General features: G+C 27.8%; 4 protein-coding genes across 4 annotated transcripts; 2 read left to right on the top strand and 2 right to left on the bottom strand.

Moving 5' to 3' along the window:
• Positions 1-7,947: 7,947 nt before the first annotated feature.
• Positions 7,948-9,088, bottom strand: LOC105368691 (40S ribosomal protein S23). Its single transcript, XM_011507760.1, has 3 exons — positions 9,008-9,088; positions 8,343-8,502; positions 7,948-8,268 (listed from the first exon to the last, which is right to left on the bottom strand). The coding sequence occupies exons 1-3, from the start codon at positions 9,009-9,011 to the stop codon at positions 8,001-8,003; spliced, it is 432 nt and encodes a 143-aa protein (XP_011506062.1). The 5' UTR covers positions 9,012-9,088; the 3' UTR covers positions 7,948-8,000.
• Positions 9,089-9,899: 811 nt separating this feature from the next.
• On the top strand, positions 9,900-12,555 carry aft (cap methyltransferase 2). Its single transcript, XM_011507761.1, has 4 exons — positions 9,900-9,986; positions 10,076-11,560; positions 11,647-12,199; positions 12,292-12,555. The coding sequence occupies exons 2-4, from the start codon at positions 10,151-10,153 to the stop codon at positions 12,402-12,404; spliced, it is 2,076 nt and encodes a 691-aa protein (XP_011506063.1). The 5' UTR covers positions 9,900-9,986; positions 10,076-10,150; the 3' UTR covers positions 12,405-12,555.
• Positions 12,556-16,653: 4,098 nt separating this feature from the next.
• Positions 16,654-17,794, bottom strand: LOC105368693 (40S ribosomal protein S23). The gene is made up of 3 exons (XM_011507762.1): positions 17,714-17,794; positions 17,049-17,208; positions 16,654-16,974 (listed from the first exon to the last, which is right to left on the bottom strand). Exons 1-3 carry the CDS (start codon positions 17,715-17,717, stop codon positions 16,707-16,709), a joined length of 432 nt encoding a protein of 143 aa, XP_011506064.1. The 5' UTR covers positions 17,718-17,794; the 3' UTR covers positions 16,654-16,706.
• Positions 17,795-18,605: 811 nt separating this feature from the next.
• dare (NADPH:adrenodoxin oxidoreductase, mitochondrial) lies at positions 18,606-21,531 on the top strand. Its single transcript, XM_011507763.1, has 5 exons — positions 18,606-18,692; positions 19,751-19,890; positions 19,971-20,189; positions 20,271-20,486; positions 20,704-21,531. The coding sequence occupies exons 2-5, from the start codon at positions 19,768-19,770 to the stop codon at positions 21,529-21,531; spliced, it is 1,386 nt and encodes a 461-aa protein (XP_011506065.1). The 5' UTR covers positions 18,606-18,692; positions 19,751-19,767.
• Positions 21,532-22,618: the final 1,087 nt, after the last annotated feature.

A 22,618-nucleotide genomic window follows, 5' to 3' on the forward strand; every position in this document is an offset into this window, starting at 1 on the left:
CCATCCCCCCCCAACCCCCCTCCACGCCCCACCGCACTCGACGCCCCCGGGGTTCACAGCCTCCCCACCGCCGACACCGCGCCGCTGCCGCCACCGCCACCACCACCGCCACCGCCGCCGCCGACCCTTGCAGCCCCTCGTGCTCGGCTCCTGCGCCTTCTTTCTTCCTTCGAACGAGGAAACCGTGCCGTCGTCCTCGTCGTTACTTTTCCCCGTTAAGCCGCCCGAGAGCGTATTAAAGTGAGAGAGAAAAGAGCACGAGCCTTTCCCGATCGACATCTCCAGAATCAGCCTTTTTTATCGCTCGACCCGTGCCCGAATTCTTTCCCCGCGCTTTTTATTTGATCGCTTTCGTCAACCCCCGCCCCACCCCACCTGACCCTAACCATCTACCACCGTTCGCTCTTTATGACCCTTTTCATCTTATCTCCTATCATTACTTTTACGTCGGCGAGAACCCATCGGGCCAAACTATTACCTCATAACGTGTCGGATTCACCAGAGATTTTTCCTCGACCGTCGTCGACTTTTTGCCCAGCACCAGCTATCGGACTACCGTATGCCTTATGCTTTATAGACTTTTAGTGGATAAATCCACTCCACCCAACCACGCGCGATTCAAGTCGATATCAATAACTCGAATGTCCCTCATTACCCTGACCTATCAATATCAATAGTATCAATCAAGTAGCAATCATAGATGGCGCAACACCTCTATAATTATCCATACGCATTATTGCATACATAGGAACCGCATTAACGCAAATTGTATAATGTCAGTGCCCGCATAACTGTTTGCAAAGCGAAGTCGCCGATTCTACCACGGATCTACCGTTTTAACACGCGTTACTTATTATTATTATTTACATTTATTATTTTCTATTTATTACGGCTGTTGTCTATAATAATAATAATAATAATAATAATAATAATAATAATAATAATAATAATAATAATAATAATAATGATAATAATAATAATAATAATAATAACAATAATGATAATGATAATAATGATAATGATAATAATAATAATAATAATAATAATAATAATAGTAATATTATTATAATTTTTACGCCTACTCCCCTACTCAAACTCTCCCAGTCCTGTACTTCCGACATTCCCAAAATCCTGAGATGAAAATCGCTCTTGCCGCTTACCCTCGAGTTTGTTCAATCTCTCCTTCTCTCTCTCTCTCTCTCTCTCTCTCTCTCTCTCTCTCTCTCTTATAAGCAGCTCATTCACTGAACTATAACGTAAAGAACACCTCACATGATATTCGACTTTTCCCTTCTCTTTAAATTAAAGGTATATCGTCATCTAATTAGGACTGTATACAAAATAGTTTGTAATACTGTGGAAAAATATTACATTTATAATTAATTGAAGAGAAACAGCTGCTATTGTTGCGTGTCCGTAGCTCGATGATTTCATTTTATGCACTAGAATTTTCGAATTGTATTAATGTAGGTGGTGCATCTCTTAAAATGATTTAATTCTTTTTTTTATAATAATTGTACATAATAAATACATTGAATAATACATTTATAATTTAATATTTCAATAAGAAACATTTACAGTATTCATAGTATCATCTGCATTTTATGAATAAAAAAAAATTTATTTACTTAATAATTTACTAGTATTTTGTTAAATTAAAAAAAAATATTATTGCGTTCATAGTTTCTAGAATTATCAACTATCCATGCAATCTTTTTATCAACCAATAACATTTATAAATACTCTAATATAGAGTAAGTAACACATTACTTTCCTACGCTGTTAATCGTAATGTTAAAATGTTTTATTAATTTTCTAATTCGTCTAATAACCAGTAGAATTTGCGACATTTATTAATTATGTAAAAAAATTTTTTGACTATTTTGAAAATGTGTAAATCCGAACATTCATTATAGATAAATCAAATCGTATTTAACGAGTACTTATTAATTGTAATTAAATTTATTATATAAGTAGTTTGTATCTTTAAATGCATATATACAGATAAAGTAAGGCCACACTTAATTATTAAAGTAAATATCAATGAATCATCGTTATCTACATATTTATCTTTTATATACTTCAATCACACACATAAAAATTCATTTACTTTCATTTTATATCATTATTCAAATAAAAACATAAAAAAATATATTAATTTACAGTTAAGTTAAAAAAATTATTTTTATAATTAACTAATTTATTATTTTATTACTATATATTCTGCTATTTAAAAAAAAATGTTAAAAAAAACATCAATACAAGAGGCATAAAATGTGAAAAGAAACTATAATATATATATACATATTTTTTTTTATGCCTCTTGTATTGATGTTTTTTTTTAACATTTTTTTTTTTAATAGCAGAATATATACTAATAATATATATTCTGGCAAATAATCAACATAATCTTTAAAAACTTAATAGTACGATAGAAGGACTGACACATTTATAAAGTTTCAATTACAATTCTCTAAAAACCTTGTTGAAATTGAGTTTGAACCGTTAAGGGCATAAATTTATTGCAATTTTTGCACTAACGTTACAAAGTATTTTACGAACGAAACATGGATTCTTATAAAAAAGATTCGTATTATTTAAATTAATTTTGATTTAGATACCAACTGTATCTAAAACTATTGTTTATAACACTAGAATTAATCAAAATAGCTTAGATATTTTATGCATAATAATTGATTACTAATCTATCCAAGGTCGTATTTTTATTAAACACGTAAAATTCTCTATTTACTGTAGATATGAAATTTCCATTTTAATATCTACTATTATATAAGTAATTGGTTTTCCGACAGCTCAAGCAAATTCAAAATACTGTTAAACTTAAATTATTTCATACGGAATACATTAAAATAAGAAGCACATGCGTACGCGCCTGTCATGGTAAAGATAAGACGGTTCGTCATCTCAGTAATATTTTTCATTTAAAACTCGTTATTCTGTGATCAGCGATGTGGGTGAAAATATGCAGCCACCCGTGCCCGTATGCATATGTACATTAGCGAAAGTAAAAATTGAGTCATGTAATCATCCAGATGCAGCAGGTTATTTAATCAAATATTTAATTAAAATTTTTCGTCGATGCCCGTTTCGACAGCTTTCCAACATTTATTAGTAGAAGTAGAATTTCTATTCTATTATTTTTTTATTTATTTTCTTTTTATTAATTTTATTATTATTATTATTATTATTATCATTACTATTATTTTTTTTTGTATTAATTTCTATTAATCCTAACATTCCAATCCTAAGCATTCATAAATTATTTTAATATTTATGATATTAAGAAATTATTTATCTTTTAAAATACTAATTAGAAATACAACATAAAGATACTTGAAGACAAATGTCTTAGTAGCTATTTCGTTACATCGAACTATAAGAAAAAAATTTTCATTTAATGAAATATGTTGCATGCCAGCTGTGAAGCCCTCCAAAATACAAAGGGACTCCCTAATCTCCGCTTACTATCTTGATCTATCTATGCTTATTCATTTCTCTATTTTAAAGGAATAAACACAGGGACAGTTTTTGAATTGAAATATTGAGGTACTTTTAGGTTTGGTATGTGTAAACATCTATTTTATTTAAAAGATTTAAGTGTGGCTGGATAAACATTAACAACTGCGAAATGATTTTATTATACGTAGTTAGTAGCCAAACGCAACAAGACCGGATATACTTACATTAGGCACATTCATATTAACATCAATATAACCGACATCCATAGGATCCCTCATTTAACTATTATATTATTAACTAATTATACATTTTTCGATTGTCATTAAGTAATTTTTATAGCCATCGGCTACAAGCATTATACATTATAATTTATAATTATGAAGACGGATTATTGACAATTATAAAATTTTATGTACGGATAATATGAAAGGAAATATTAAAAAAAAAAAAAAATCGGTACTAATATTTCATTATGATAAAGAAAAATGTAACTTAAAAGTCGACTGACGCTGATAATGTCTATTAGATTTAATCCTTATTAAATGTATAACGTGAATCCATTCATTTAATCAAATAATCTGAAAGTTGATAATTTTTTCTGTTTTAATCGTTTCAATAATAAAAATAAGTTACGAAATATATATGAATAATTTTTGTGTACGTAATGTTACGATGTGAATAAGCAACTCATCTCTCCTTTCAATTATTAAGAAATTCGTGCGGTTTTTTAATAAGAATAAATAAAAATTGTTTAACAAAAATAAGCGAGCTGTCATTAATTTAAATTAGAAGTGTTTAGTTTACTCTTATTATTTTGTAAATGTGTAGTCCAGATTAATCAGTCAGTAATTACTTTATGAAGTGACTATGACTTCTAAATAAAAGTTGGGCAATTAGGTTGGAACTAAAATATTTAATATATAATACGCGCATTCTTTATTTTAAACGATCTCAAAATTGTAAATCTACAATAAAAATTTTGAATCATTATTTCAAATTCAATTTAAAACGTTTAACTTTTATATTTTGAGACGATAAAGTAAAAGATTTTAAAATACGTCTTATACACACATTATACAGTACATTATGTAATACATTTTACCCAAAAGTGTTGGAGCTCATGATCAAAGAGAAAATTTTTTTATAATTAACAAATTAAGATAACTATATGGAGGTTGTAAACGTTTTATTTAATAATAAGGTAAATCTTATAAAATGATTGAATTTTCAAGAATGGATTTGAAAAATGTTAATGTATTTACATCGTGTCAAGGTTTTGCTTAAATCCACACCAGGTAATATGATTACACGTCGTCAGTCATAAAATAGAATACAAATAAGTGCAATTATGATTGATATCGTTGTTAAAATCTATGTTATGAATATAAGTATGCAGTTGAAAATGTTTTGATATGACATAATGATTTAATGTTTAGAAATTTTCTATTACATTTTTGACACATTATTTTGCAAGCGATTGCCAAGCTCAATAGTCTGTTGGCAGAGATCATTAATTTAAGAGAATTAGCATTGATTATTCAATTAATTTTATGATAAGGTTGTGTAATGTACTAAATTTTAAAAATTCCATTATCTTTTTAAAATCACGCCTAAAGTTTTCGTAGCAGTGCTATCGCAATCTTTTCTAGAAATGCCGCAGTAACAACATTTTTATCATCGCTTGTTAATTTTCATGCCCTAGTTCATTAAGAAACGAAACTGTCTAATTATACATTACAAGCACAATAAATTCGTTCAATTCGCCAATGAAACTTCATTTTACGCTTCAATTTTATCAAAGCTATTTTTCTCATCATCTTCTATAACGGATTTCAAAATAAATTGAATTTATTAACAATTTCTTCCCGTAGAAGGACTATGTAAAAAAAGGCCTTCTTCATTCCATTAGGATAATGACAGACAAATGATTAATGATTCGTGATTGTTTTTTTTTATACTTCTCTATTAATAAATTAAATTTAATATTTATTTAATTTAATAAATTCACTCGAGTTTGCATATCGTTAATCCAACGTATTATTTACATAGATGCGGCTATAATCAGAGATTTAATTTGTATTTAAGAATTGTGGTGTACGGAGATCAATAGCTTCGAGATCCAAATTGAACGTGAAAAAAATTTGTTGCTTATTTTATTAACGTATTATTGAGATATTTTTAAAGCTAATTGAGATCAAACGACCAAAGCTCTACACAGCCAACGTTACATAAATATAACTTTTCCTTTCATTTCATCCATTATATTAACGTTAATTTCTATGCTCTCGCGTTTAGGTGATAATTGATTGTGAAAATCTCAAGTGAAAGCCCGTAATTTGCCTAAGTTCAAGTTTCAACGTACGGACGAGTGCTTTCAGAGGCAAGTAATGGCAAGTAATGGCAACCAACGGTATTGAATATCAAATTCGAAACTATTCATAAGAGACATTCTCGAATTCTAAACAATTCACTTCGTCGTACCGGCAACCCGAGGCAACAGCAGCTGCTACCAGTGTAAGTTTTTTTATACTCGTAAAAGCGTATGGTAGTCTAGTCGCACGTGAGGCCGTCCGTCCAGTCCAATAATACGATCAGTACCCAGCAAAACCACTGCCGCTTTATTATTTACTTATAAATGACCTGAGCGGCAGCGATTTAAACGAGTCTCCATCGACGCGCCATCTATGCTTATTTTACCAATTTTCGATGATACAAAATACAAATTGTCATAATTGTTTTCTTAGTGATCATCGATGCGTTATGTTACGTTAAGCCTTCGTGAGCTTTAGATTCGCGTCTTATACGATATACCTCGTAAGAGTAAGTGAAATCGAAGGTCTTGGATTAATTTTTTCTTAAATAACTAATTTACGCATCCTTGTAACCTCCTAAGATGAACTGTATTTAGTAGAGTGCCTTTGTTTATATACAACCGCGGAGACTATACTTACTTTATTTTCTTAATATATATTAATGAATTAAATAATTGTATAAGCATTAGGAGACAGCGAGAGAGAGAGAGAGAGAGAGAGAGAGAGAGAGATAGGGAGAGATACTTCGTTAATCGAAAAATAATTACTTTCAGTGAATAAAAAGGAATGCGTGATGCACGAATTGTACGATATATTAGAGAAATTGAGATATCCAGAGATAGCACGGATATGTTTTGAAGAATTTGAAAATGCAATTCTCACAGGACCTAAACGAATTAGCTTGTTGCAATGGTTGCTTCAAAACAGTCCAGGATTTAACAATTTGTCTTTGAACAAATTAAAGGATCAAACCCTAGAGGGTACGTGCGCGCTTATTTATTTTTTGGTATAATGTTAGTTTTATAGTTTTGTACTTATAACATTTTTGTAATTCGCTTAATTTAGATAAGCTACTCAGGTGTTATTCACAAATAGGACTGTGCAGCGACATCAATATCTTACAAGTATGTAATTTTCATTGTATAACATAAAATTATAACATAAAAATTTCATTGCCTTGTGTTGTTTCTTGTATAATTCAGGGAAAATGTGATATCGATAAACAATTACATTTCTTTGCTTTATTGGTGTTATTTATAAAAAATATATACATGCAAACTACTGAAGAGAAAAAGCAAATCGCAAATATCTCATTGAAAGTAAGTTTTTATATTGTTTTGTATTTCTCAGTAATAAATGAATAATGGCTTTTACCTTTTTTATCAATTATAGGAAAATATCGAAATTATAAATAAGTATTCTAATAACGAATCATTAAATATAAATGGAGAAAGTGAACTAAATTCTATTGATGTAAATGAAGAAGTAGACTCACAAAAAGCTCTAACAAACGAACAGTCTCTTGAAAAATCTAACTTGGACAAATTAAATAACGATATCGAGGTTAAACGTTACAATTAGCTTACATATTTTAAATACAATATGAATGAAAATCTAACTTTAAAATTGAATTTTCAGGATGAGTTAAGTGAATTAAGCGAGCTTAAGATCGATAATTATGAGCCAGTGTTACAAAGGTTTAACGCAGCTTTCAAAGAACTAGCATTTTCTAAAACTCAAAATGCTCATTCAAATTCATTCTTAGAAGTTTATAATGATTTATGTACCGATATAAAAAATATTCACTTTACTATTTTAACTATTAACAAGGTTCGTAATTGATTAAAATTTATTACATACCGCATTAAGTTCCACTAGCTAATTTAAATTTTTTTTATTTAGACTTTAAGAAATGAAGATAAAATGAAAAATCAACAATTACCAGAGATTCTAAATCAAAAATCAAAAATAATCAATCCTTTAACTGTAGCGATCAAAAATAATCTCGTTCTAAATGAACAAGCTCAAAATATGCTTAATAAAAATTTATGATAATTTTTATTATTATATTTGCTTTTTTTTGTAAATTAATTTGTATAAAGTAATTAATTATTATCCTTATAATACAGTAATAATGATTTAATATAATAAATAATTTTCATTTTCACGTTTTTGATATTTATTTCAATTGAACCAAAATACATCTACTTAAGACCTTGGGCGTTCCTTCTTTTCCTTATAAAGAGCAAGTAGCGAGACATTCGCAACTTTAACAACCTTGAACCTTACTCCAGGAATATCACCAACGGCATGACCTTTACGACCAAATCCTGCTACCAAAACTTCATCGTTTTCTTCAATACAATTAAGACAACCGTCTCGAGGTACGAATGCTGTAATTTTCTTTCCATTCTTTATCAACTGTACCCTGACACATTTTCGAATGGCGGAGTTTGGTTGCTTGGCTTCTACACCTCTGTTAAACAAATGCCTTTACATACTTTTGCATTCTTTATAAAAGATTTATACGTTAAGTTAATACCAACTTACACTTTTTCTAAAACGATGCCTTTCGCGTGAGATGCACCACCAAAGGGATTAGCCTTCCACCTCGTACCAAGATGGGCTTTTTTGTAGTCTTTATCGTTCCATCGTTGATCACGTCTATGATTGACGTGCTTACGAGCTGTACGTAGACCGCGAGGTTTACCTAAAATAATAAATCAATTGTCAGAAGTTATATATTTATAACCTCAAAATTTCGTGCAAAGTTCAACAATTTTTTAATACTTAAAACGTGTACAAAATAAAATTATACATTAAAACAGAAGGTTCGCAAAGGTTTAGCGTATTAATTAATAACGTGAAAAAAATATATTTTTATGTTAATGAAACTACGATTTACTTTATTAGCAACATTCGGCTGTTGTAAATGTACATATATTGCTTAATCTAAATATTTATTATAATTAAAAATAAAAAGAAAATGTATAAGTAGAATTGTAAACGATTATCACTTCCGGCATTAATGGCATAACCACGTTTTAAGTTTCCTCTTCTTCTTTTTTTACATGAACTAATTAATACGCATAACCGTGAACGTCGTTAGAATAATAAAAACGAACTCGACATATATTTGAAAACAGCAAGTGAAAATCTTTATTTTTTTGTTAATAAACATAATACTGTCAAAATTAATAAAATAACAAGCGTACCCATGTTGTCCGATCTACAAAACAACCGGAAGAGATCAGGCAGCCATCAACGAAAGAAACGAAAGACACTAACCAATATTCCTAAAATTACAATTACAATAAGGTGGTAATACAGTGCTTAATGAATTTTCATGTTGGTAGTCTATGCAAAACAACATCTGTAGGAATACGTACCTTATAAACTTACTAGATACATGAAATAATCATATGTTGTTTGAATGTAAAAACGTCTTCAACTATTATGAATGATAACATATAAAATATCTAATGAATATAGAATTTTTTAGGAGAAAATTTAAAAGCACTAACAACCTTCTCTAACTCTCGTTATGCATATATAAATTTATTTATTTATTGATATATTTAAGTTTTAATTAGGAAAAGGCTAAATGCATTAAATCTATAAAGATTCAAGAAAATTTAAAACCACTGACAAGCCTCTCTCTCTCTCTCTCTCTCTCTCTCTCTCTCTCTCTCTCTCTCTCTCTCTCTCTCTCGTTCGATTTATATATATATATATATAAATTTATTTACACACAATAGAGATCATTTGATACTTAAATATAAAAGGTTACGTACTTTTCTGTTCATGGAAAAGTTGTAATTTTTTAATTAGATTCATAGTGATACATGATTTTATTTAAAAACTACTAATGTAATTCGGTTATTTATTTTATCATTTGTTAATGACAAAAAATGTTTATTTTAATATTCGAATTTATTATTTATGAAAATGCCAGTTCAATGTAACAAATGTAAAATATCAAAAATCATATATTTTTAATTTAATATAACAATTAAATGCATAATTATTTCTATACCTATTTATTTCTCTTTCAATTAAAAGCAAATTTTGAAAAAAATTATATTATCAATTTACAAATAAGTTTTAATGATTAGTTAAATAAATGTATGCGTAATAATGGTTTCTTAATTAAATAATTTGAAGCGATTCCTTGCTTGTCAACTAAGAGCATAGGTATGTATATAACCTATTTAATTCAAAATTACACTGCTGGTTCCAATATCATTGAATTGATTTTGCAATTTTAAATGGTACTAATTTAGCTCATTGGACAATTTTGTATATTTAATATACAGGGCATTCTTATACTTTAAACAAGGAACATTAATTTATCAACGATGAATTGTCAAAACCATAATGAATTTCAGTTAAATGACTTATTAACAATTGTAAATAAAATGTTTGAAAAGTCATTTGTTATTAATGACGATCACAAATACACACTTCCAAAGCCTGAATCAATGTTTGTTGAACAGCACTGGAAAATAGAAGAATTACAAAAAATCAAAACAGATTTAAACGAAATTAAGTCAAAATTAAATAACTATTGCTATTCTGACTGGCATGTACACACCGCTAAAAGAAATAAAGCAAAAAATATTCAATTCTACATACAGCGACATTTCCATCTTGAATTTGTCACACAAGCTTGGTGTAAATTTCATGAAATTATATCCAAATATCCATTGATTCGATCTGAAAGTATTTTAAGAAATAATAATAAATTTGTTTCGTTACATTTATGCGAAGCTCCAGGTGCATTTATATCATGCTTGAATCATTGGCTGAAAACAAATTTTCCACTTGTGGATTGGAATTGGTTAGCAATGACATTGAATCCATATTACGAGGGTAATTGTAATAATGAAATGATAAGTGATGATCGTTTCATAGTGAATACATTAGAAAATTGGTTTTTTGGTCATGACGGTACTGGAAATTTAATGAATATTGAAAATTTGGATGCACTTGTCGAGAAAATAAAACACAAAGGAAAAGTTGATTTAATCACAGCAGATGGTAGCGTAAATTGCGTCGATGATCCTGGTGAACAAGAAAAGATTGTAGCTAATCTTCATTTTTGTGAAGTTGTAGCTGCTGTACATATGTTGAATGTTGGAGGAAGTTTCGTATTAAAAATTTTTACTATTTTTGAACATCAATCTATTTGTTTAATTTATTTTTTATCTTGTATTTTTAAGAAAGTTCATTTTTATAAACCTGTTACCAGCAAAGAAGGAAATTCAGAAGTTTATGTAATATGTTTAGAATTTGAAGGATTAGAATTCGTAGGTCCATATTTACCTATACTTAGAACGGTCTTTGGGAAACATTCTGATACAGCAATTTTTAAAAAGAATGATATACCAGTTAGTTTCATTACGCAAATAATATCTTGTGCTCAACTTTTCAAAGATCATCAATGCCAAGTAATAGAAGATAACATTGCATCTTACAATGGTTCTACAGATGCAAATGACAACGCTATCTCAAAGAAAATTTTTGAATTAGTTGTTCATAAATTTGTATTTGCTTTTCCACTACAAATATTACCTGCCCAACTTCAAATTGTTGGAAATTCTAAATTACGTCGTATTGCATATAAATGTTGGGAATCAGAATGTCAGTCTGATTCATTCAGTGAAAGACAAAAAAAACAATTATTAAAACCAATCGATTGTTTGTTGAATTATACAAGATGCTTCATAAATGCCTCGAAACCACTTTTACAAACATTCGTTTTCAAAGTAAATATCTTCTAACATATTTTAAATATTTATGTTCTTATTTCTATTAATTTATCTTTTCTAATCAGGATTGTTTAACATTTTAGTCTAACCAGCTTCAAATCAAAACTTGTGTTACTGTAGGAAAACCATTTAAAAGAATAAACAATTCAAGATTTTGTACTGTTCAAACTGTGGATATTTTTAATCTGTTATTTGAAATAGCTGGTATGGAACAAAATGTTGAATTGTATTTACCCACTAAAGAAGATATAATGGAATATGAAATAAAAATAAAAAAATCTTTCAACGATTCATACAAAATTATACATTTTCGATTTAATGAATTATATAAAAATGATGAAATAATTACTCTTATTAAAGAGACTCTCACGAAGTTGCAAAAAGGCGATAATTTAATCTTACTTGGATTCCTTTTATTAACTCAATTTAATGTGGGCATAATTTATCTTCTGGCAAATACTTTCCATTCTGTAGAATTTAATACAAACGAAGAAGTTGGCTATTCAGTGATTTTAAAAAACTTTATAAGTGAAGACCTTATTTTACAAGAAATAGAACAAATACATAAAATTGCAAAAGACGTTAATAAAAGTAATGCAATTGTTTTTTCAATCATTTCCATAACAGAATTATATGGTAAGATTTTAGTAAAATATTTGAGTCTTTTATAAAAATGAATGTGTATAAAATAATCTTGACCTCATAAATAATGAATACAAATATTCTAGATTCTGAATTATATCCTATAATTGTAAATCTTAATAAGTGGATATCACAGTACTGTCTAAATTTCACTGACTTCGTACACAAATACAAACAATGTGCCTTTTCGCAAACATAGAAAACACTTGTTTATATACCTTTTTTTCACTCATATACAATCATAGAAAGTGGCAGTCAAATTGTATAATATTAATGAGCAAGATGACGAATCAGTTGGTTCACTGAAATATAATGTAACTAAATATGATTGTATGATGTAAATAAATGAAAGGAACTAGATTATAATTAGATTATTATTTAATATATTAATGACTATTACGAATTTTCTGAAGATATTTTATAAGTCAGTAAAGTCAAAGCAATGATGAAATTTTATTCTTATCAGACTTATAATAAATATGAAAAATCATTCATAATAGTTAAAGTTTTAAAGCTGAACCGTATATTTGACATATGAAATGGATGCAGCAGTGTAAGTTTTGAAAAATTTTAAATTTGATGTTCATATTTATTGTACATTTTTAACATTTCGTTTTAACATAATTAATCATTTTTGTGTACGTAATGTTACGATGTGAATAAGCAACTCATCTCTCCTTTCAATTATTAAGAAATTCGTGCGGTTTTTTAATAAGAATAAATAAAAATTGTTTAACAAAAATAAGCGAGCTGTCATTAATTTAAATTAGAAGTGTTTAGTTTACTCTTATTATTTTGTAAATGTGTAGTCCAGATTAATCAGTCAGTAATTACTTTATGAAGTGACTATGACTTCTAAATAAAAGTTGGGCAATTAGGTTGGAACTAAAATATTTAATATATAATACGCGCATTCTTTATTTTAAACGATCTCAAAATTGTAAATCTACAATAAAAATTTTGAATCATTATTTCAAATTCAATTTAAAACGTTTAACTTTTATATTTTGAGACGATAAAGTAAAAGATTTTAAAATACGTCTTATACACACATTATACAGTACATTATGTAATACATTTTACCCAAAAGTGTTGGAGCTCATGATCAAAGAGAAAATTTTTTTATAATTAACAAATTAAGATAACTATATGGAGGTTGTAAACGTTTTATTTAATAATAAGGTAAATCTTATAAAATGATTGAATTTTCAAGAATGGATTTGAAAAATGTTAATGTATTTACATCGTGTCAAGGTTTTGCTTAAATCCACACCAGGTAATATGATTACACGTCGTCAGTCATAAAATAGAATACAAATAAGTGCAATTATGATTGATATCGTTGTTAAAATCTATGTTATGAATATAAGTATGCAGTTGAAAATGTTTTGATATGACATAATGATTTAATGTTTAGAAATTTTCTATTACATTTTTGACACATTATTTTGCAAGCGATTGCCAAGCTCAATAGTCTGTTGGCAGAGATCATTAATTTAAGAGAATTAGCATTGATTATTCAATTAATTTTATGATAAGGTTGTGTAATGTACTAAATTTTAAAAATTCCATTATCTTTTTAAAATCACGCCTAAAGTTTTCGTAGCAGTGCTATCGCAATCTTTTCTAGAAATGCCGCAGTAACAACATTTTTATCATCGCTTGTTAATTTTCATGCCCTAGTTCATTAAGAAACGAAACTGTCTAATTATACATTACAAGCACAATAAATTCGTTCAATTCGCCAATGAAACTTCATTTTACGCTTCAATTTTATCAAAGCTATTTTTCTCATCATCTTCTATAACGGATTTCAAAATAAATTGAATTTATTAACAATTTCTTCCCGTAGAAGGACTATGTAAAAAAAGGCCTTCTTCATTCCATTAGGATAATGACAGACAAATGATTAATGATTCGTGATTGTTTTTTTTTATACTTCTCTATTAATAAATTAAATTTAATATTTATTTAATTTAATAAATTCACTCGAGTTTGCATATCGTTAATCCAACGTATTATTTACATAGATGCGGCTATAATCAGAGATTTAATTTGTATTTAAGAATTGTGGTGTACGGAGATCAATAGCTTCGAGATCCAAATTGAACGTGAAAAAAATTTGTTGCTTATTTTATTAACGTATTATTGAGATATTTTTAAAGCTAATTGAGATCAAACGACCAAAGCTCTACACAGCCAACGTTACATAAATATAACTTTTCCTTTCATTTCATCCATTATATTAACGTTAATTTCTATGCTCTCGCGTTTAGGTGATAATTGATTGTGAAAATCTCAAGTGAAAGCCCGTAATTTGCCTAAGTTCAAGTTTCAACGTACGGACGAGTGCTTTCAGAGGCAAGTAATGGCAAGTAATGGCAACCAACGGTATTGAATATCAAATTCGAAACTATTCATAAGAGACATTCTCGAATTCTAAACAATTCACTTCGTCGTACCGGCAACCCGAGGCAACAGCAGCTGCTACCAGTGTAAGTTTTTTTATACTCGTAAAAGCGTATGGTAGTCTAGTCGCACGTGAGGCCGTCCGTCCAGTCCAATAATACGATCAGTACCCAGCAAAACCACTGCCGCTTTATTATTTACTTATAAATGACCTGAGCGGCAGCGATTTAAACGAGTCTCCATCGACGCGCCATCTATGCTTATTTTACCAATTTTCGATGATACAAAATACAAATTGTCATAATTGTTTTCTTAGTGATCATCGATGCGTTATGTTACGTTAAGCCTTCGTGAGCTTTAGATTCGCGTCTTATACGATATACCTCGTAAGAGTAAGTGAAATCGAAGGTCTTGGATTAATTTTTTCTTAAATAACTAATTTACGCATCCTTGTAACCTCCTAAGATGAACTGTATTTAGTAGAGTGCCTTTGTTTATATACAACCGCGGAGACTATACTTACTTTATTTTCTTAATATATATTAATGAATTAAATAATTGTATAAGCATTAGGAGACAGCGAGAGAGAGAGAGAGAGAGAGAGAGAGAGAGAGATAGGGAGAGATACTTCGTTAATCGAAAAATAATTACTTTCAGTGAATAAAAAGGAATGCGTGATGCACGAATTGTACGATATATTAGAGAAATTGAGATATCCAGAGATAGCACGGATATGTTTTGAAGAATTTGAAAATGCAATTCTCACAGGACCTAAACGAATTAGCTTGTTGCAATGGTTGCTTCAAAACAGTCCAGGATTTAACAATTTGTCTTTGAACAAATTAAAGGATCAAACCCTAGAGGGTACGTGCGCGCTTATTTATTTTTTGGTATAATGTTAGTTTTATAGTTTTGTACTTATAACATTTTTGTAATTCGCTTAATTTAGATAAGCTACTCAGGTGTTATTCACAAATAGGACTGTGCAGCGACATCAATATCTTACAAGTATGTAATTTTCATTGTATAACATAAAATTATAACATAAAAATTTCATTGCCTTGTGTTGTTTCTTGTATAATTCAGGGAAAATGTGATATCGATAAACAATTACATTTCTTTGCTTTATTGGTGTTATTTATAAAAAATATATACATGCAAACTACTGAAGAGAAAAAGCAAATCGCAAATATCTCATTGAAAGTAAGTTTTTATATTGTTTTGTATTTCTCAGTAATAAATGAATAATGGCTTTTACCTTTTTTATCAATTATAGGAAAATATCGAAATTATAAATAAGTATTCTAATAACGAATCATTAAATATAAATGGAGAAAGTGAACTAAATTCTATTGATGTAAATGAAGAAGTAGACTCACAAAAAGCTCTAACAAACGAACAGTCTCTTGAAAAATCTAACTTGGACAAATTAAATAACGATATCGAGGTTAAACGTTACAATTAGCTTACATATTTTAAATACAATATGAATGAAAATCTAACTTTAAAATTGAATTTTCAGGATGAGTTAAGTGAATTAAGCGAGCTTAAGATCGATAATTATGAGCCAGTGTTACAAAGGTTTAACGCAGCTTTCAAAGAACTAGCATTTTCTAAAACTCAAAATGCTCATTCAAATTCATTCTTAGAAGTTTATAATGATTTATGTACCGATATAAAAAATATTCACTTTACTATTTTAACTATTAACAAGGTTCGTAATTGATTAAAATTTATTACATACCGCATTAAGTTCCACTAGCTAATTTAAATTTTTTTTATTTAGACTTTAAGAAATGAAGATAAAATGAAAAATCAACAATTACCAGAGATTCTAAATCAAAAATCAAAAATAATCAATCCTTTAACTGTAGCGATCAAAAATAATCTCGTTCTAAATGAACAAGCTCAAAATATGCTTAATAAAAATTTATGATAATTTTTATTATTATATTTGCTTTTTTTTGTAAATTAATTTGTATAAAGTAATTAATTATTATCCTTATAATACAGTAATAATGATTTAATATAATAAATAATTTTCATTTTCACGTTTTTGATATTTATTTCAATTGAACCAAAATACATCTACTTAAGACCTTGGGCGTTCCTTCTTTTCCTTATAAAGAGCAAGTAGCGAGACATTCGCAACTTTAACAACCTTGAACCTTACTCCAGGAATATCACCAACGGCATGACCTTTACGACCAAATCCTGCTACCAAAACTTCATCGTTTTCTTCAATACAATTAAGACAACCGTCTCGAGGTACGAATGCTGTAATTTTCTTTCCATTCTTTATCAACTGTACCCTGACACATTTTCGAATGGCGGAGTTTGGTTGCTTGGCTTCTACACCTCTGTTAAACAAATGCCTTTACATACTTTTGCATTCTTTATAAAAGATTTATACGTTAAGTTAATACCAACTTACACTTTTTCTAAAACGATGCCTTTCGCGTGAGATGCACCACCAAAGGGATTAGCCTTCCACCTCGTACCAAGATGGGCTTTTTTGTAGTCTTTATCGTTCCATCGTTGATCACGTCTATGATTGACGTGCTTACGAGCTGTACGTAGACCGCGAGGTTTACCTAAAATAATAAATCAATTGTCAGAAGTTATATATTTATAACCTCAAAATTTCGTGCAAAGTTCAACAATTTTTTAATACTTAAAACGTGTACAAAATAAAATTATACATTAAAACAGAAGGTTCGCAAAGGTTTAGCGTATTAATTAATAACGTGAAAAAAATATATTTTTATGTTAATGAAACTACGATTTACTTTATTAGCAACATTCGGCTGTTGTAAATGTACATATATTGCTTAATCTAAATATTTATTATAATTAAAAATAAAAAGAAAATGTATAAGTAGAATTGTAAACGATTATCACTTCCGGCATTAATGGCATAACCACGTTTTAAGTTTCCTCTTCTTCTTTTTTTACATGAACTAATTAATACGCATAACCGTGAACGTCGTTAGAATAATAAAAACGAACTCGACATATATTTGAAAACAGCAAGTGAAAATCTTTATTTTTTTGTTAATAAACATAATACTGTCAAAATTAATAAAATAACAAGCGTACCCATGTTGTCCGATCTACAAAACAACCGGAAGAGATCAGGCAGCCATCAACGAAAGAAACGAAAGACACTAACCAATATTCCTAAAATTACAATTACAATAAGGTGGTAATACAGTGCTTAATGAATTTTCATGTTGGTAGTCTATGCAAAACAACATCTGTAGGAATACGTACCTTATAAACTTACTAGATACATGAAATAATCATATGTTGTTTGAATGTAAAAACGTCTTCAACTATTATGAATGATAACATATAAAATATCTAATGAATATAGAATTTTTTAGGAGAAAATTTAAAAGCACTAACAACCTTCTCTAACTCTCGTTATGCATATATAAATTTATTTATTTATTGATATATTTAAGTTTTAATTAGGAAAAGGCTAAATGCATTAAATCTATAAAGATTCAAGAAAATTTAAAACCACTGACAAGCCTCTCTCTCTCTCTCTCTCTCTCTCTCTCTCTCTCTCTCTCTCTCTCTCTCTCTCTCTCGTTCGATTTATATATATATATATATAAATTTATTTACACACAATAGAGATCATTTGATACTTAAATATAAAAGGTTACGTACTTTTCTGTTCATGGAAAAGTTGTAATTTTTTAATTAGATTCATAGTGATACATGATTTTATTTAAAAACTACTAATGTAATTCGGTTATTTATTTTATCATTTGTTAATGACAAAAAATGTTTATTTTAATATTCGAATTTATTATTTATGAAAATGCCAGTTCAATGTAACAAATGTAAAATATCAAAAATCATATATTTTTAATTTAATATAACAATTAAATGCATAATTATTTCTATACCTATTTATTTCTCTTTCAATTAAAAGCAAATTTTGAAAAAAATTATATTATCAATTTACAAATAAGTTTTAATGATTAGTTAAATAAATGTATGCGTAATAATGGTTTCTTAATTAAATAATTTGAAGCGATTCCTTGCTTGTCAACTAAGAGCATAGGTATGTATATAACCTATTTAATTCAAAATTACACTGCTGGTTCCAATATCATTGAATTGATTTTGCAATTTTAAATGGTACTAATTTAGCTCATTGGACAATTTTGTATATTTAATATACAGGGCATTCTTATACTTTAAACAAGGAACATTAATTTATCAACGATGAATTGTCAAAACCATAATGAATTTCAGTTAAATGACTTATTAACAATTGTAAATAAAATGTTTGAAAAGTCATTTGTTATTAATGACGATCACAAATACACACTTCCAAAGCCTGAATCAATGTTTGTTGAACAGCACTGGAAAATAGAAGAATTACAAAAAATCAAAACAGATTTAAACGAAATTAAGTCAAAATTAAATAACTATTGCTATTCTGACTGGCATGTACACACCGCTAAAAGAAATAAAGCAAAAAATATTCAATTCTACATACAGCGACATTTCCATCTTGAATTTGTCACACAAGCTTGGTGTAAATTTCATGAAATTATATCCAAAAAAAACAATTATTAAAACCAATCGATTGTTTGTTGAATTATACAAGATGCTTCATAATTGTCTCGAAACCACTTTTACAATTATTCGTTTTCAAAGTAAATATCTTCTGACGTATTTTAAATATTTATGTTCTTATTTCTATTAATTTATATTTTCTAATCCGGATTGTTTAACATTTTAGTCTAACCAGCTTCAAATCAAAACTTGTGTTACTGTAGGAAAACCATTTAAAAGAATAAACAATTCAAGATTTTGTACTGTTCAAACTGTGGATATTTTTAATCTGTTATTTGAAATAGCTGGTATGGAACAAAATGTTGAATTGTATTTACCCACTAAAGAAGATATAATGGAATATGAAATAAAAATAAAAAAATCTTTCAACGATTCATACAAAATTATACATTTTCTATTTAATGAATTATATAAAAATGATGAAATAATTACTCTACTATATTTGACATTTGAAATGGATGTAGCAGTGTAAGTTTTGATAAATTTTAAATTTGATGTTGATATTTATTGTAAATATAATGATAAGATTTTATACAGCCTTTATAATTGATAGAATGACGAATTCTGGCATATTATTGAAGTGCCTCCGGCAACTATCTTCGCAAAATATTATTCCACATATTTGTGTTGTTGGTGCAGGACCAGCTGGATTTTATGCTACACAACAAATTTTGAAAGTTTGTATAATAGGAACAATTATATTTTTATAATTCTTATTATATAATGTTCAATCGACTTTTTGATAAATTTGTTTTAGAGCATTAATAATGTCAAAGTGGATATAATAGAAAAATTACCCGTTCCCTATGGATTAGTAAGGTTTGGTGTAGCACCGGATCATCCAGAAGTAAAAAATGTCATTAATACTTTTGATAAAATAGCCCAAGATATACGAGTGCAATTTTTGGGAAATATAAACGTAGGAAGGGATATTACTCTATATGAACTTAAGCAATATTATCATGCAGTATTATTGGTAGATTATTAGAATTAGAAAAGAATTGATGTGAAATATACAGAAAAAATTAACATATACTTTAAATTTTTTTTAACATAGACTTATGGTGCCAGTGAAGATAAGAAATTAATGATTCCAGGAGAAAATTTAAAAAATGTTATATCAGCAAATCATTTTGTGGGCTGGTATAACGGTCTTCCTAATCATCAAAATTTAAATATTGATTTAAATAAAACCGATGCTATTATATTGGGACAAGGAAATGTGGCTATTGATATTGCAAGAATTCTTTTATCTCCAATAGATAAATTAAAGGTAACTTATAAAATTAAAGCATAAAATTATTTGAAGTTTTATTCTTAATTTAATTTTTACTGATTTAAAAATTGTATAATGATATAAGTTTTAATCTAATATGTATAAACATCTGTAAAATATTACTTTCTATTAGTTATACAGTAAATATTTTTGCCCTAGCACATAATTTTTTAATACTGTTTGTACAATTTAAGAGTGAATATATCATTTGCAGAAAACAGATATAACGTCTTATTCTTTAGAATGTTTGTCACGAAGTAAAGTTCGGAGAGTTTGGCTGGTGGGACGAAGAGGACCTTTACAAGCATCTTTCAGCATAGCAGAGCTTAGGGAATTATTAAAACTTGAGAATTGTAAAACGTATTGGAGATCTAACGATTTCAAAGGAATCCAAGATATTGTTCCTAATCTTGCAAGACCTAGAAAAAGATTGACAGAACTGATGCTAAAATCTATTGAGGAATCATCTTTTGATAATAGGATATGCGATAAAGAATTTCATCCAATATTTTTACGTGGACCTGTAGAATTTTTAGGATTCGATTCAGTAGAAAATGTAAAACTTTCCGTTAATGAATTAGAAGGTGATCATTTTTTAAAGCAAATTGCTAAATCAATTGGTGAATTTGAAGAAATCTCGTGTGGTTTAGCATTTAAAAGCATTGGATATAAGTCTACTCAAATTGATCCAAGTATTCCCTTTGATTTGGAGAGTGGAAGGATTATAAATTCATCTGGAAAAGTGGAAAAAGGACTTTATACTGCTGGTTGGGTGGCTACTGGACCTATTGGTGTGATTCTTTCCACCATGGCTAATGCATTTACAGCTGGAAAATTATTAGCAAAAGAAGTTGAATTAATGAAGCAAATGCCTGGCTATCATGAATTACAAAAATTCCTTCGGAAGAAAGGTATTTGCATAATTAATTATGAAGGATGGAAAAAAATTGATAATGAAGAGTGTGAAAGAGGAAAAAAATTGGGCAAACCCAGAGAAAAAATTGTAGATATTTCTGAAATGATAGAAATAGCTTCTAATTAATAATACTTATGTATACGTAGATGTAATAAAAATATTTTTATTGAGAAATTTTTCTAAATTAAAAATAGGTAAATTTCAATATATATATGAAAATAATCAAGTTGATATGCTGATGTATGATTATTATTAGTATTTAAAGGAAGTGCAAAGTTTTATAATCTTTAAATCTATATATATATATATATATATATATTTTTTTTTTTTAAATAAAATATATATAATTTTTAGCCAAAAGAAATAATACAGATAATTTCATTTTTATGAAATCTACGTTTCCATAAATTTTTTATTTTTTCAAATTATTTCAGAAATCTTTTTTAAAAAAATTTATGTAAGAGATATTAAAAATATTCATTAAATATTTATAAAATGAAATTAAAAAATAAATCATTGTTTAATTGCATTAAAATGTTATAAAACGATATTCCAAAAAGAAATCTCATACTATATTAACTTTAATTGTTGTAAGAAAATATCGTTAAGTTAAGGAAATATATTGTTGTATGTAATGTTTTTATCTCATGTAATGAAATAATATTTTTATATATATTTATATGAAATTTTTTAATCATTGTCGTTATGTGAAATGCAAACAAATAAGAAATAAAGTTATTTAAAATTGTAATAAAAAATTTATAAAAAAAGAAAAAATAATATTCTCTTAAAAGAAGGTATTTTAAACTTGTGTTTGGAAATAATTGCACGATCCATAAAATAAATTAATCCATGATTATTTAAAATAATCTCAATTTTAAATTCATTTAAATTAAATTTACTAAATTTAATAATTATTTATGAAACATTAAATAGTAGAGTAGATTATTACGTAGCTCAATAAGTAATTGTAAAAGTAATTTTGAAAATTGTTTTTTCCATCATTTCACGATTCTCTTATTATATTTTATTGTATTAAAATTAAAAAAAATGATTCCTTATAATGGATTTTTTATTATTTTTTTTTCTATTATATCGTACGCACATTTATTCATTTTTATTATTTTATTTTATTAATATTTTTATTATAATATTTTATTATATATATTGATAATGTACAATATTTTGGTAGTTGTAGAAAATATAAGAGCAT

Source organism: Ceratosolen solmsi, unplaced genomic scaffold (genome assembly GCF_000503995.2).
Source record: "Ceratosolen solmsi marchali unplaced genomic scaffold, CerSol_1.0 scaffold1, whole genome shotgun sequence".
NCBI lineage: Eukaryota > Metazoa > Arthropoda > Insecta > Hymenoptera > Agaonidae > Ceratosolen > Ceratosolen solmsi.